Genomic DNA, 15662 nt, shown 5'->3' on the forward strand with positions numbered 1-15662 from the left:
CTCGGGACCTAGGGGCGGCAGGGGTCGCGGAGCCCCTCTCCCCTGGCGCACGCGAACAGGCGCCCGCGTTCCCCTAGGCTCACCTGGCTGCGGCCGGACAGCGAGAAGGTGGCGTGGCTGGCGAACCGCGCGGTGCCCAGACGCGGCGCGCGGTTCGGGACGCCGGGCGCGGGCGGAGGGCTGGGCGTGTCGGGAGCGGGCGCCAGCCCGGTCGTCAAGCCCAGCGACTCCACCTGGCGCGTCAAGCGTTCGAGCTGCGTCTGCAGCCGCTGGTTGTCGCGCTGCAAATCGGCCACGGTGCGCGCCAGCGGCCCCGCCAGGCGCAGCGCCTCGGCCACGCGCTGCTCCACACCGCGCTGCAACCCCTGCATGTCCTCGTGAAGCGCGCGCACCGCGCCCTCCAGCGCCGCCTCGTAGCGGCCCAGCGCCTCGCGCACTGTGCGCGCCTCCTCGGCGTCGGGGGCCGGCTCCATGGCCCGGCCTGGCGCTTGTTTGTCGGGGAAATCGGGCCTGACCCGGAGGGAATAGTCAAGCTCCGCAGCTCTGGACCGCAACTGGCCACCCTCGGCTGGGTTCATCCGGAGGGGCGGTGGGAGGGGCGGTGGGAGGGGCGGGCGGAAGGCGGGGCGGGCCCAGTGAGCCCCGGGACTGGGCGCCAGGCGAGGGCGGGCCCTCAGGGGCGTGGTCAGCGGCTCCGGAGACCGCCCCCGCCCCGGTGTCCCGCGGGATGCCTCGAGGTGAGGGAGGTCCTGGGGGCAAGTCCTACTGGGAGTGGAGACATCCCCACCCGACCCCACTCCCCGAGCCACACACACACACACACACACACACGCCCACGCTCTGCTCAAAGAGACCTGAAAACCTCAGCAATAATTTCCAGACCCCCAACCCTCACCCTGGGCCTATCACTGTCCCCTCCATGCCATGCACACGGCCCTCACAAGCACATACTCACCTCTGGAGTCTTTGTCTGGAATTTCTTGCACCTGTTATAAGACCTAAGGGAGAAGGAGACAGGTGGTGAGGTCCCTCCCTGCCTCTACCATTGTGCCTTCTCCCCTCCCAACCCACTCTGGATAGTAAGGTCTTTTCATCCTGCTGCCAACGGTCACAGGGCCTGGGGGTTCACAGAGAGGCCCCTGCTAGGGGATCCATGAGTGGCTGAGGTCAGACAGAGAGAAGAGGGTGTGCTTAGGGCTGAGTCTCCAAATCCTAGGATCAGAGACCCTAGGACTAGGAACCCCCCTCCCTCCATCAGAGCCTCAGTCCCTGGCTTCTAGCCACAGCCCAGGGCTCCCACCTCGACATCCTCTCAACACTCCTTTCGTGCCTGAACTCAGATATTCCTTCCTTCCATTCCCCAGCCCCCCAACCATCCCAAGAAAGCAAGGAGTAAAAACAGCTGTTGCTTCAGAATGATGCTGAAAGATGCTGTATGTTCTCAAGTATATGGCAAAATTAGGTTAAAATAAAAATGGGAACATCCCATCCTTCTTTGTGCAAAAAAAAGATCTTTCCTGACTAGCCTTCTCCTTCCTCGGCCTAACCCCGGTGCCTAAGAATGAGAGGTCTGTAAGGCTTGTTCCCATCACACTTCCAAAGTTGTTTGCGGCCACAGACCTCCTGAATTGGCCTGCTCTGCCCCAAAGGAGCTGGATCAGCCCAACAGATACTAAATGCTGACTCCCCCCAACCCCCACCATGGGGACAGGAAGAAACACTGGGTTACCTAATCCAAGGAGCCTTCCAGCAATTATTTCATGAGAAAGTCAAGTGCCAAAAGGCATGCATGGTGTGTATATGTGTGTGTTCCAAGTAGCTGTGTGGGACAGGGTGAGCCAAATTGCTCCCTGCATTCTTCTCCGGGTAGAATCTTTGATAGACACTAGGAGAGAGGCAACTGCTACAGCTTGTCTCTAGTAGCACTCGGAGCCCCTCTGGATCTGAGCACAAAGCCTGGAGTGCAGGGACCCCAGTCTCAGCCAGAAAAGCCCAGCCTCTTCCTTTGCAGGACCCAAGGAAGGACCAGGCAGGAAAGTCTGGGAGGGGCTGGACAGCTGGGTCCCTGGTCCTATAGCTGATGTACAGCAGAGTCTGTGCCTGGATGGACAACATAAATGAGGGTGGGGGTGGGTGGGGGTCCAGCCTTCTCTCGCAGCATCCAGGAGAAGGAAGGCTGGCCAGGTCTCTAGGGTGGGACCCCAATGGGAGATAGATAAGATTCTAGAGACTCACTGCCCAGGATCCAGCCTCGCTCTCCCACCTTAGGTGGGTTATATGGTCTGTCCCGATCCACCATGACAACATCTGGGAGGGGCTGCTTGGGGCCTGGGGAGGGCTCTATCTGCCAAGGGCAGAGATGGGGCTCACGGTAGGTTCTGGGCAGACAGTACAAGAATCAGACCATCCCCCTTGGTTCCTCTCCCTCGGCAGTCAGACCACTGAGTCAATAGCTGGAGATGAGCCAAGGAGAGGAGAGATGAACCAGGAGGGGAGGAAGAGGGGCAGAGCGTGGGGGGGGGGGGAGGGAGGAGGGGGTGATTCTGGAGTGGGGAGGGAGGCACTGAAGACCAATGCCATCCAACAGCTGGCTCCTTGCCAGTTTGGGGGAGGCTGCTGCTCACCCCAGGCCCCACCGGCTCCTCCTGACCGCCCCCTCAAGGCCCCTCCTCCCACCCTCCTGGGGCTCAGCTCCTGCCCAGTACCAGACTGTGGGGGAGGTGAGGGTGATGGACCCTGCTGAACTCCCTGCACATTCACCAGCCCTGATGTCAGCGGGCTAGCGAGGCCGACCTCCCACTGAGTCCCAGGGGCTCTGGCACTTGCCCTCCCAGCTCTCCCTCCCCTGGCTCCGACCCTGCTTCCTGGCCCCTTGGTTTGTTCTGGTGCTGGGCTGGGGGCAGGATGTGGGACAAGCCTTCCTGTACCCCTGCCAATCACCTCATGAAATCAAATCCTGGCCAAGCCCAAACCCCAAAGTCAGGCAACTGAGGTGGGGGAAATGAGGTCTGGGGAGGGACAGGGACAGGCTCCAGGTCACAGAGCAAGATATGCAGAGACAGGGCTGGAACCCAGGGTCTTGGCTGTGGTCCCAGGGCCCCTTGGGGGCAACAGTCAAATCCAGCCAAATCTGGGCAGGTCCCCCTGCTTCCAGATTACCCAGAGGCTCCAATCCCCCGGAATTGTGCTTTGAGCTCTCCAGACCATCCCTGTGGCCCTCCAGCAGGAGCCCCTGATGACCATCCCTCCTCCCAGCCCTCTTGACTCCCCTTCTTCTCCCCAGTGACCTTCCTGAGTGGCTCTGTTTTCACTCATCCCTTGACCGTGGTCCCCAGGGCTCTGAGCTGGGAAGGTCCCCCTTTTATTAACAGGCCCTTTCTGCATGGTGTCATCCACCCCCACCCCCGCACTGGTGACTCCCACTCCTCCACCTCCAGCCCAGTCCCTCTCCTTGTACCCACCTGCCTCCAGCTCCTGTCCTGAAGCTCCCACCCAGTCCCCAGACTCCTGAGGTTCAGCGCTTAAGGGGTGGGTCAGTCCTCTGCAGTCCTGGGCCCACCTGCCTGGGACTGGCCCTTACCCTCTGCACCTGGGTCCCCGCGCATGGGCGTGGGGCCCTCACGCACTTGCGTACATGTGTTGGAGCCCATCCTTGGAGAGCAGAGAGCTGTCTCAGCTGTTCATCTATCCCTACAGCTGAAGAGGCAGCTGGCTTTAGAAAGTGCTCCGTGAAAATGTGGGAGTGAATGCCAGGGAAAGGGGGCTCATTGGGAGGGAGTGGAACCAATAGAATGAGTGGATGGATGGACCCCATGAGCGGGGTCAGAGAGGATACGTTAGAAGGCGTGGTGAACCATGAGGCTCATAGGTGCCACACGGGGGCTGACTCCAAGGTCACATCAGCCTTTGCACTGAGGCAAAGATAGCTGCCGGCCTCACTGGTCACCTCAGCCCTTCAAGCCCCTCTGCCAGGAATGCTCAGGTCAGAAGATCATGGGTCAGGCCAGACCTGTTATCTGCCAGGCAGGCCCCAGTTGGCCCTGCCAAGCCCTCTATGAAGCCTTCAGGTCGCTGGGATGGCTAACAGGCCCGGCAGTCCAGCTTTGTAACTGGGGAAGGTGTGGAAAGGGAGCCACACCCTACGCCTCAGGGTCCCCAGATGCAGACACCAACGGGGAGCAGGCTAATAAGGACTTGATGGAGAAATACACTCTAGGACTGGACCCTCCTGGCAAACATACCATCCCCGGCTCCTCCCCCTTGAATCTTGAAATCCAGCCTCTGCCCTGGAAACCATTGCCTTGTTATGAGATCCACAGGGGCGTGAACGCAGAACTTGCGTTTATCTTTTCCTGCCAGGTTGCTGGGTTTAGGAGCCAAAAGGGGTGCCGAGCGGGGAGGCAGGGGCGTGTGGAAGCTGCACAGGAGCCTGGAGTGGGCCAGTCTCGGAGCTCCTAGGCCTCATCTCTAACTAGGACCCCAGAGAAGGGCACCAGGAGCTCTGGGCTCTGCCCCACGGCTCTGCCTGCCTGAAGCGGAGCCACCGGGGCGGAACCTGGAATCCTGAGGCCCCCGGGAGGGAGGACAGAAGAGACTCCTGCCCCCTCGGTCACTCCAGCTCCCTCTACCAAACCCTCCTTTAAACTCCATCCCAGGGACACATGTGTGTATTTGGGATGTTCCTCTTTCTCCGGTGTATCTGGGGACATGTCTGTGCATGTATCATGCTTGCATATACCTGTGTATGTGTGTTGGTATAGAGGGAAGATGTGGAGGTGCAGAGTCTATAGTACTTGCACACACAGCTGTACACATATGCACGTATATGGGCACATGTTCAAGCCCTTGTGGTTGGAAGGGGGATTTTTATGCCTTCGCTCATAAATGGTGAATGTGTTTCTAGACACACAAGGGTGCATGCCTGTAGTACGTGTGTCAACAGAGGACGTGCGCATGCCTGTGTGTGTATGTGCGTTGCCTACACATGCTCACGTATATCAGATATTTGTGTGTGTCTCGTTGTGTGAGTTTGATCACACATCACGTGCCACATTTTCTGTTGTCTCTTTCACCAGACCTGAAAGTGTGTCTCTAGAAGGTACAGATCCTGAGTGCTCTGCAGAGACTCGCATATACAATTCTAAGGGTGGCCCTGACCTGGGGAGGGGGTAAGAGAGTGGAGCTTGCTGTCCACCTGGACCAGCACCGGGCCCTTTTGGTCCCAGCGGAGGAGGAATTTCCCACGAGCCTCTGCTGCGAGATTGGCTGCCCAGAGAACAAACAGCAATCATCCCCGTGTGGAGGGGCTGCCTACTCCTCCCAGCCAAGGCAGGGGCTGTGGAGGGTGTGGAATGGAGACAGCTGCTTCCAGCCCAGATAAGGCCGTGGGGCTCACATTTTCCATTTCCAGGAGCCTCCCCGGCAGGTCCCATCCCCTAAGCTCTGGCCCCATGGCTGGAGAGGTCTCCGGCTGACCCAGTGCCTTCCCCACCCCCACCACTCTGGGAGCTGCCTTGCCAAGAGGGGAAACTGAGGTGCTGGAAGAGTCAGCACCCCACCAGAGCTTGTTCCGGGCCCCTGGGGACCGGGGAGGTGGTGTCTGTGGCAGGACTGGCCCAGCCTGCGACCCTCACAGTTAATATCCTGACACTTTTGCCTCTGAAAACCACCCAGTAAGGAGGAGGAGTCTCCTGTCCCTTTAGAACAGCAGTTCCTGTCTGTCTGCTCCATCAGCCTGGCCACCCGCTGCCCAGGGAAACCCCGAGATCTGGAGGAGTGAGCAGTCCTGGTCAGGGACAGAACTGGCCTCGAACTCTGGACTTCTTCTCCTTCTCCCCAACTCTCCACAACATCCTACCCAGAGCCTGTCCCCTCTAACCCTGCCTGGCCGGCCTCTCCTCCCCCTTCCCGGGCTATTTATAGGGCCTGGCTCAATGGCCTCCAGGACTTGAGGAGCCAGAGCTGCAGGGCTAGAGAGCTCACGGGCCTTCCCCAGGGGCCCCAGAGGCTGGGCAGTGTCCGCTTTCAGCCCAGCAAAAGGCCGTGTCACTCAGAGCGAGCAGTGGGGGTGGGGAGGCCAGGTTGAGGCAAGGGCCTGGGCTAGGGTCTGGGCAAGGGGCTCTCTGGAGCCTCTTGCAGTCTGTAGACAAGCCAGGCTCCCCCAGAAGCATTCCTGAGGCTCCTTGGGGCTGGGGTAGGCATGGGAAGTCTCCGAGGGCATGAGACCATCCTTGGGAAGGCCTGGAGAGCCGAGGCCAGCATCCGGACCCACCAGGCGGCCACCTCCCTTGCAAGCCCCCAGAGTCTCCTTTCTGCTCCAGCAGCAGGCGAATAGCTGAGGCTGCCATTCAAGGCCCGTCCAGCACAAGGCACAAACTCTCACATTCTGCCATTGTGGCTGCTCTGGTCGCCCTGCCCAAAGCATCCTTTCCACGTGCCATCCTGTCTGACAAACTCCTGCTCCTTTTTCAGATCTTCAGAGCCCAGTTTTTTGAGGCAGTTGTTTTATTTTTTTCGGCCATGCAGCCTGGCATGTGGAATCTTAGTTCCCTGACCAGGGATCAAACCTATGCCCCCTACATGGGAAGTGTGGAGTCTTAACCACTGGCTCACCAAGGAAGTCCAGAGCCCGGTTTAAATGCCACCTCTCTGAGAAGTCATCCTTGGTGAAACCTGTCAGCCTGCCTGGCTTCCACTCTCTGCCCCACTGTGTCCACTGCAAGGTCCGCTCCTGTCCTGGTTCCCTGCTCCAGTGCGGGATTTGTGCTTCTCTGGAGCAGTGATCTCAGTGATCTCAGTTTGGAGCTCCCGAGAGGGCAGAGTCCAGAGCTGCGCAGACCTCAACTTCATCCATCGCCCAGCCCCAGGCCCTGGATGAATGAGGGCAGAACTGGTGATTGAACAGCAAATGGAGATGGAGAGAACCAGCGGGGAAGGAAAGCAGGAAAGACCCCGTCTGTGTCTCCTGAGCCCTGGAGGGACTGCCCGGTGTGCCAGTGGGCAGGAAGGTGGCAGGGGCAGCCCAGGCCAGGTTTTAGGGATGCTGTGCTGCCCTGGGCCGCAGTCAGCTCGGTCACTCTCATTCTTTCCAGATCAAAGTTCCCCCAGGGAACAGCCTGGAACCTGACGCTGGCCCAGCGTGGAGGGGACTGGCTGGTGCTATTCAGGAGGAGGGCACAGGGAGGTAGGGCACCTGTCCCCAGCTCCGGGGTCACCAGGCCAACAGCCCAGGAAGGGGGCTGGACACACTTTCACACATCGACTCCAGCTGCAGCCCCGCCCTCAGAAGAAGGGCCACATCAGTAGGATGGGAACCCCTGGCTTAGGCCCTTGTCCACTCTCCAAGGACACCAAGCCCCTCAGGGCCTTAGTGGCTCCCTGCACTGTCCTCCTATCAGTTCTGTCTCACCCCCATCCCATCCTCCAGCAACTTCCATCTCAGACGTGCTCCAGGTGTATGGTCTGTGTCCCAGCATCTGTGTCTGTTTCTGTACCTTTCTGTCTAGACTCATCATAATTCTCTGTATTTTTAAAAAATATTTATTTATTTGGCTGTGCTGGGTCTCAGTTGTAGCATATGGGATCTAGTTCCCTGACCAGGGTTCAAACCCGGGCCCTCTGCATTGGGAGCACAGTCTTAGCCACTGGACCACCAGGGAAGTCCCTCTCTGTATATTTTGTTCTTCCTTCAGTCCTAATTCCTGTCTCTTTTTCCACCTCTGTCTCCCTGGACATGAAGAATGACTATGGAGTGGTGTGTGAGCCCTTCAGTCTGCAGTAAGTAGGTTTTTCCTGCCGCTGGGTCTGGGCTGGGAGAGGATGAGAGAGGACCGAACCCAGTGCCCCTGCTGCAGCCAGCCCTCACTGGTACCCTCGGCTGCTGCGTCTGAGCCAGACCGAACTCAGCCCCACTGCCACGTGAGCAGACAGACAGGAAGTGGGCAGAGCTGGTCTGCGGCAGGAGGCCCATGTCAGTGGGCCAGATCCCTGAGTCTGCCTCTCCTCTGGCCTTCTTCCTCATTCCACTCCTAGCTGTGGAAAGTCACACCACAGCCAGAGGTTGACTTCATGGCCCCCACTCCCATGTGCAAACTGGAGTCACAGGTCTCACACACACACATACACACACACAGAGCATAGGGGAGTGGCTCAGAGCTTAGGACTCTGTGTCTCAGTAATGTCATGGCTCACTCATCTTTGGACCTCAGTTTCCTTATCTGTAAATGAGGATTTTAATAATAATATTATGGTATCTGTGTCCTAGAATTGTTGTGCATGTGTGTGAAGTTGCCTGGGTCATGTCCGGCTCATTGTGACCCTGTGGACTGTAGCCCGCCAGGCTCCTCTAAAGGATTTCCCATGGAAAATCTGACCCAGGGTCAAACCTGCATCTCCTGCACTCCAGGCAGATCCGTTACCGCTAAGCCACCAGGGCGGCCCCCCTAGAATTATTATGCTCAGTCACTCAGTCCTGTCCAACTCTTTGTGACCCTGTGGACTGTAGTCCATCAAGCTTCTCTGTCTATGGGCTTTTCCAGGCAAGAATACTGGAGTGAGTTGCCATTTCCCACTCCAGGCGGAATTGTTAATACACATTAAATTTATTCATGTTTGCAAGGTCCTTAAAAACAAAGACCTTATGTCTGGCTCATAGTAAGCACTCTATTTATCTATTTATTAGTTAAATAAAATTAACAAATATGCATGATTGCATGCTTCACACTTGACTCTCAATAAAAATTACAAGTTGCTTTCACCTTTATCCTGTTGCCCTGGGTTGAGCCAGACCTTGGTCACCAGCAGGTCCAAACAAGCCTGATGTGAGTAGTTGTAATTCAAGTCTAGGAAGAACATACAGCTCTGGGCGTGTGCATTTCTCCAGATCTGCTTGTGGAACCACATGTCATTAACAGGATCACACGTGGAGAAGTCACTTCGCTTCTGGTTAAAGACAGTTAAAACCATCTCCCTCTTCTCCACACACGTAGACATGAGGACGTGTTTGTAGACAAGAAAGGGAAACTACTCCATAAACGAAAGAAGACAGGAGCCTGCAGGGAAAGAAGGGGTCGAGGCTGTTCCCAGGGGCTGGGAAGAGAACAGGGCTGAAGGTGGACGGTGTGGGCCATGGTGTAAATGCTAAGCCAGGCTGGGATCTCAGCCTGGCTGGTGTCAGGAACTGGGTTGCCAGTTGTGATGGTAAAGCAGAGCAGCTCTGTCCATCCTTCAAGGTGGCGGCAAAAACTGAAGTGGCATGCCTATGGTTCGGCCTGCAGCAGAGCCACTAGGCTCAAAGGGATTGTCCTAGAAATGTGTCATCCTCATGAGGTTGAGGGCCCACAAGTGGACACTTCTGAGAAAACCCTGGTGTGGAGCCCAGCCAGACCCAGACCAAGCTGAGGCCACTAGCATATGGCCTTGGGTTTTTGAGAATCTCCAGATAACCTCAGAAGGTTCCCCTGGAACTGAGCCCGAACTGCCCACAGCAGAGACCTCAGCATCACACCCATCGTGGTTTGGTCTTCATCCCTCACTCTCCCTGGTGTCTCTCTCCAGCTTCCTGCCAGGATTTCCCAGACTGACCTTCTAAAACAAGAGTCCTTATATCAAGCTTTGCTTTTAAGAGGATTCTATGTCTATGGGGTCGCACAGAGTCGGACATGACTGAAGCGACTTAGCAGCAGCAGCAGCAGCAGCTACGACACTAAGTTTCTTGTCTTCTTCAGAAGGATCATAGAGATGTAGACGGTTTTTTTTTAATTGAGAAAAAGTTTATATTCATTAAATACATTCTGCAGATGTAAAATCAGTGGTTTTAATACAACACAATGGTGTGCAACCACCACCACTATCTAATTCCAGAACATTTTCATCACTTCAAGCAGAAATCCTATACCCATTAGCAGCCATTCCCCAATTTTATCACTAATCTACTTTCTGTCTGTATGAATTTTTCCATTCTGTACATTTAATATATTTGTTGTTTTTCAATTGCTCAGTCATGTCCAACTCTTTGCGACCCCATGGACTGAAGCATGCCAGGCTTCCCTGTCCTTCACCATTAATATATTCAGTTGGCCAAAAAGTTCATTTACGTTTTTCTGTCCCGTACATAGAATGATACAACACGTGCTCTTATGTGACTGGTTTCTTCCATTGGCATGTTTCCAAGGTTCCTCCACGCAACATGCACTGTGGCCCTTCACTCCTTTTTATGGCTGAATGATATTCCGTCATATGGCAGAGCAAAATAAGAAGAGCAGGGCTGAGCTGCAAGATAGTTTGATAATCAGTAGTAACAAGAACATGTCAGTTAGAAACATGGGAGTAAATATTTTAAAAATCAGCTTCGGAGTAAGTAAGAAAGTGATTGTCCACGGAGAAGAGGAGACAGAAAAAGGAACAACATACAGATCTTTTTCTAAACAAGACTCGAAGGGAACTATCTCATTCTTTACGTGCATGTATAGCAAATGGAAATAAAAACTAAAATAAGGAAAAGAGCATGATAAGTAGAAAATACAAAATAAGATATAAAAATAAGTCCAGATATATCCATCACAGTACATTTAAATGGCTTTAAATTACCTGTTAAGAAAACCAAGCCTTTCAGAATGGATAAAATCCAATCTTATTCTATTAACAAAATCCAATCGTCTTCCATGAACACACCTAAGAAACAACTGGGGCTTCCCCAAAGTCGCTGAGAGTAAAGAATCCACCTACAATGCAGGAAGTACAGGAGGTGGGTTCAACCCCTGGGTCAGGAAGATCCCCTGGAGGAGGATATGGCAACCCACTCTAAGATGCTTGCATGAAAAATCCTATGGACAGAAGAGCCTGGCAGGCTACAGTCCAAAGGGTTGCAAAGGGGACAGACATGACTGAGTGACTGAGCCTGAGCCCGAAGAAGCAACTACGGCATGGAATTGCTGACATAGGAAGGATGGGGGAAAAAAACATCCTTCCCAAGCAAGAACAAAAGAAACAGGAAAGCTGGTGGGGCAGTGGTGGCCTCAGGAGATACACTCAGGCCTTCCGGTTCACAGTGACTGTGGTGTGGTGGGGTTACTTTATGCAGCAAGGTCCAGAAGGCCTGTCCAAAGGTGAAATTCGTGTTGAGACCTATAAAGTAAGACGGTAGCTAAGAGCTGTGTGGGAAAGAACATTCCAGGCAGGAGCAGCACGAGCAAAACAGCGTGAGCCTGGATCCAATCTGGAGTGTTGAAGAGCTGAGAGGCCAGTGAGGCTGGAGAACAGCGCAGAGATGGGCGCAGGCTTGAGCAGTCAGACCAAGTGGGCGGTGAGGGGGCGGGGCCAGGTGAAGCGTGGCTCCGGGTGCAGAGGTGCAGGTGTGAGAGCTCTGGGAGGTTTCAAGCAGCGGGAGGACCGGGTTTACTTTACTGCCATGTGGAAGGTGGATTTTAACAGGGCCAGCGTGGAGGTGGGGATTGCAGTTAGGTGCGTACCTAATTCAACCCTGAAGCGGGGAACGCCAAAACTGGAAGAACTACAAGGAGAAGTTAAGAAATCTATTAATCACGGCCGGCGGTTTTAAACTCAGAGTGAGGGAGCTTCTCTCAGCCCTGCCCGTGTTGCTCCATGGCTCCCACTTTCTCCCCAGCCCTCCGCGGCCATCCCTCACACGCCTTACGCCACGTTTTCATGTCGCCTCCCTTTTCTTGCCAATCCTCCAGCCCCTCTGTGTCCCCGAATGTCCTTGCTGGTTCTCTCAGGTCCTAACATCCATCCAATGACTCCCGCCCCCCTCCAGCTTTCCTGGCCTCTCCAGGGCCCTCCTGATTCACCTCTTTCCTCCTACATTCCCCCACCCCCCGTTTGGAATCTCAGCCCCTCCCATCCCCCTGGTTTCTTCCACTTCCTGTCTCTCTCTGGCAACTCAAATCCCCAAACCATCCCCAGTTCTGCTTCATAGCTCGCCTAGTCCCTGCCTCACCTCCCAGACTCTCAGTTGTTTTAGCCCGGGCCCAGAGCCCCACCAACTTCCTCCCATTTCCCGAGTCCCTCTGGGTCTCCTGCTTTGGTCCAGTCTGGTTGGAGACTCATTGTCTAGTTCCTTGTGTGGGGCTAGGTGCATCTTTATTTATTTCCCATTATTTCCCACTTCCTAGAGGGGCCCTCAAGCCCCCTGCTTATTTAACTTATTTGCAGAGTACATCATGAGAAACGATGGGCTAGATGAAGCACAAGCTGGAATCAAGATTGCCAGGAGAAATGTCAGTAACCTCAGATACACAGTGACACCACCTTTATGGCAGAAAGCAAAGAAGAAGAGCCTCCTGATGAAAGTGAAAGAGGAGAGTGAAGCAAAGACCTAAAGAGCCTCTTGATGAAAGTGAAAGAGGAGAGTGAAAAAGTTGACTTAAAACTAAACATTCAGAAAACTAAGATCATGGCATCTGGTCCCATCACTTCATGGCAAACAGATGGGGAAACAGTGACAGACTTTATTTTGGGGGGCTCCAAAATCACTGCAGATGGTGACTGCAGCCATGAAATTAAAAGACACTTAGTCCTTGGAAGTATGCTGTCTAGGTAGACAGCATATCAAAAAGCAGAGACATTACTTTGCCAACAAAGTTCCATCTAGTCAAAGCTATGGTTTTTCCAGTAGTCATGTTTGGATGTGAGAGTTGGACTGTAAAGAGGCTGAGCACCGAAGCACTGATGCTTTTGAACTGTGGTGTTGGAGAAGACTCTTGAGAGTCCATTGGACTGCAAGGAGATCCAACCAGTTCACCCTAAAGGAAATCAGTCCTGCATGGATGAATGAATATTGCAAGGACTGATGCTGAAGCAGAAACTCCAATACTCTGGCCACCTGATTTGAAGAACTGACTCATTTGAAAAGACCCTGGTGCTGGGAAATATTGAAGGCAGGAGGAGTAGGGGACAACAGAGGATGAGATGGCTGGATGGCATCAGTGACTCAAACTCCGGGAGTTGGTGATGGGCAGGGAGGCCTGGCCTGCTGCAGTCCATGGGGTGGCAAAGAGTTGGACATGACTGAGTGACTGAACTGAACTGAGAGGGGCCCTTGGGGCTTCCTAGGTGGTGCAGTGGTAAACAATCAGCCTGCAATGTAGGAGATGCAGGAGGTGCTGGTTCGATCCCTGGGTCAGGAATATCCCCACCTTGGAGGAGGAAATGGCAACCCACTCCAGTATTCTTGTCCTGGGAAATCCCATGGACTGAGGAACCTGGCACACTGCAATCCATGGGATTGCAAAGAATCAGACACAACTGAGTGTGCACAGTCACACACAAACACACACACAGAGGCCTTTTCATGGAGACTCAGTTGACCAGATATTAGTAAACCACCCACAACTTTTCATGCCACCTTCAGCGACCCCTGGACCCAGAGAGGAGGAAATGCAAGATCCCCCAGGTTACCTTTCATTTCCCATCACAAGCAGGATGAGAGCCTGCTGACCACAGGGTGAGGGCAGGGCCCACCCTGGCAGTCAGGGAGCTCCCAGTCCAGCCAGGGGTGGGTCCCAGCAGCTGTCATGGCATGGACCCAGCCAGAGCTTGGGGCCTGCTGCAGCAGGTGGTTATGGAGGGAGTCCAGCGGGATCTGGTTTTGGTAGGGCTGTGATTTGTGCAGATGACCAGCCCTGGCCACGCCCCTTTCCCATGTCTCCTATCTCTCACCTCCTGCGAACTCCTCCCAGCATATCCATCTCTTCTCAGACCTCCAGGCCTTCTCAGCCCCACCCATCCTCTCTGTTTACTGCCTCCTGAGAAACCTGTGTGCAGGTCAAGAAGCAACAGTTGGAACTGTGGAACAACAGACTGGTTGCAAATCGGGAAAGGAGTACATAAAGGCTGTATATTGTCACTCACCTTGCTTATTTAACTTATTTGCAGAGTACGTCATATGAAATGCTGGGCTGGATGAAGCATAAACTGGGGTCAAGATTGCCAGGAGAAATATCAATAACCTCAGATATGCAGATGACACCACCCTTATGGCAGAAAGTGAAGAGAAACTAAAAAGCCTCTTGATGAAAGTGAAAGAGGAGAGTGAAAAAGTTGGCTTAAAACTCAACATTCAGAAAACGAAGATCATGGCATCTGGTCCCATCACTTCATGGGAAATAGATGGGTAAACAGTGGAAACAGTGACAGACTTTATTTTTGGGGGCTCCAAAATCACTGCAGATGGTGACTGCAGCCATGAAATTAAAAGACACTTGCTTCATGGAGGAAAAACTATGATCAACCTAGACAGCATATTCAAAAGCAGAGACATTACTTTGCCAACAAATGTCCATCTAGTCAAAGCTATGGTTTTTCCAGTAGTCATGTTTGGATGTGAGAGTTGGACCAAAAAGAAAGCTGAGCACTGAAGAACTGATGCTTTTGAACTGTGGTGTTAGAGAAGACTCTTGAGAGTCCCTTGGACTGCAAGGAGATCCAACCAGTCAATCCTAAAGGAAATGAGTCCTGAATAGTCATTGGAAGGACTGATGCTGAAGCAGAAACTCCAATACTTTGGCCACCTGATTTGAAGAACTGACTCATTTGAAAAGACCCTGGTGCTGGGAAAGATTGAAGGTGGGAGGAGAAGGGGACAACAGAGGATAAGATGGTTGGATGGCATCACCAACTCAATGGACAAGAGTTTGAATAAGCTCTGGGAGTTGGTGATGGACAGGGAGGCCTGGTGTGCTGCAGTCCATGGGGTCACAGAGAGTTGGACACGACTGAGTGACTGAACTGAACCGATCCTCCCAGTCCCTCCAATCTTCCACAGGGTTTCCTAGTCTCTGCTCCACCCGCATTTCCCCTCGCATCCCTGCCATTTCCCCCAATGCTCCACACTTGCCTTCTGTAAGGCCAGGGGACTGGGATCCCAGAGGACTTCATTAAGAACTGATGTGCTCATGTGTAACAGGAAGCTACTCAAGGCGAGGGAAAGGACCACCACACAGGAGCCAAATGTTTCTGAGGCTCACGCAGGAGTAGGAATAGCCCCTGTTTCCACCTGTCAAAATGGAGAGAACTCCTAATACACCAAGCATTGGGTAGAGTCTTCAGATGGGTCACGCGTGTATTGCAACAAAATGAAACGCGACCCATAGAATAGCAGAAAATATTTGCAAACCATGTATCTGATAAGGAGTTAATATCCAAAAAAAGATAAGGGATGTATGCAACTCAGTAGCAAAAAACCCAAATAACCCAACTGTAAAATGGGCAAAGGACCTGAATAGAATTTTTTCCAAGGAAGACATACAAATGGCCAACATGATAAGATGCTTGAGATCACTAATTATTAGAGAAATGCAGGTCAAAACCACAGTAAGTTACCATCTCACACCTGTTACGATGTCTGTTATCAAAGCGACTTGAGACAACCAGTGCTGATGAGGATGCTGAAAAAAGTGAATTCTAGCACTCTGTTGGTGGGAATGTAAACTGGAACAGTCACTATGGAAAACAGTACGGAGGTTCCTTTAAAAAATTAAAAATAGAACTATGCTATGACCCAGCAATCTCACTTCTGGGAGATTCATATGCAAAGAAATGAAAGCACTATCTTTAAGAAATAACTGTACTCCTGTGTTCATTGCAGCACTATTCATGGTTGCTGAGACATAGAAAGAAAGTAGGTCTCTGTTGACAGATGGATG

The 15662-nt window shown here is 53.4% G+C and overlaps 1 protein-coding gene and 1 long non-coding RNA gene across 4 annotated transcripts in view; one reads left to right on the plus strand and one right to left on the minus strand.

Moving 5' to 3' along the window:
- SMTNL2 (smoothelin like 2) overlaps positions 1–556 on the minus strand; it is a 21723-nt gene extending 21167 nt beyond the window's left edge. For both annotated transcript variants that reach the window (XM_027975107.2, XM_027975105.2), the window contains exon 1: positions 84–556. In XM_027975107.2, coding sequence (XP_027830908.2) covers positions 84–473 — 390 coding nt within the window. In that variant the 5' untranslated portion in view covers positions 474–556. The remainder of the gene's footprint in view (positions 1–83) is intronic.
- The window catches only part of LOC132657335 (uncharacterized), a 16057-nt gene extending 479 nt beyond the window's left edge, over positions 1–15578 (plus strand). The window contains exons 2-3 of one of the 2 annotated variants that reach the window (XR_009595328.1): positions 7739–7776; positions 13894–15578. This is a non-coding gene — a long non-coding RNA (uncharacterized LOC132657335). The remainder of the gene's footprint in view (positions 1–7738; positions 7777–13893) is intronic. The other variant, XR_009595329.1, reaches the window with a different exon arrangement.
- The last annotated feature ends 84 nt before the right edge of the window (positions 15579–15662 follow it).

This window comes from Ovis aries, chromosome 11 (genome assembly GCF_016772045.2).
Source record: "Ovis aries strain OAR_USU_Benz2616 breed Rambouillet chromosome 11, ARS-UI_Ramb_v3.0, whole genome shotgun sequence".
Taxonomy (NCBI): domain Eukaryota; kingdom Metazoa; phylum Chordata; class Mammalia; order Artiodactyla; family Bovidae; genus Ovis; species Ovis aries.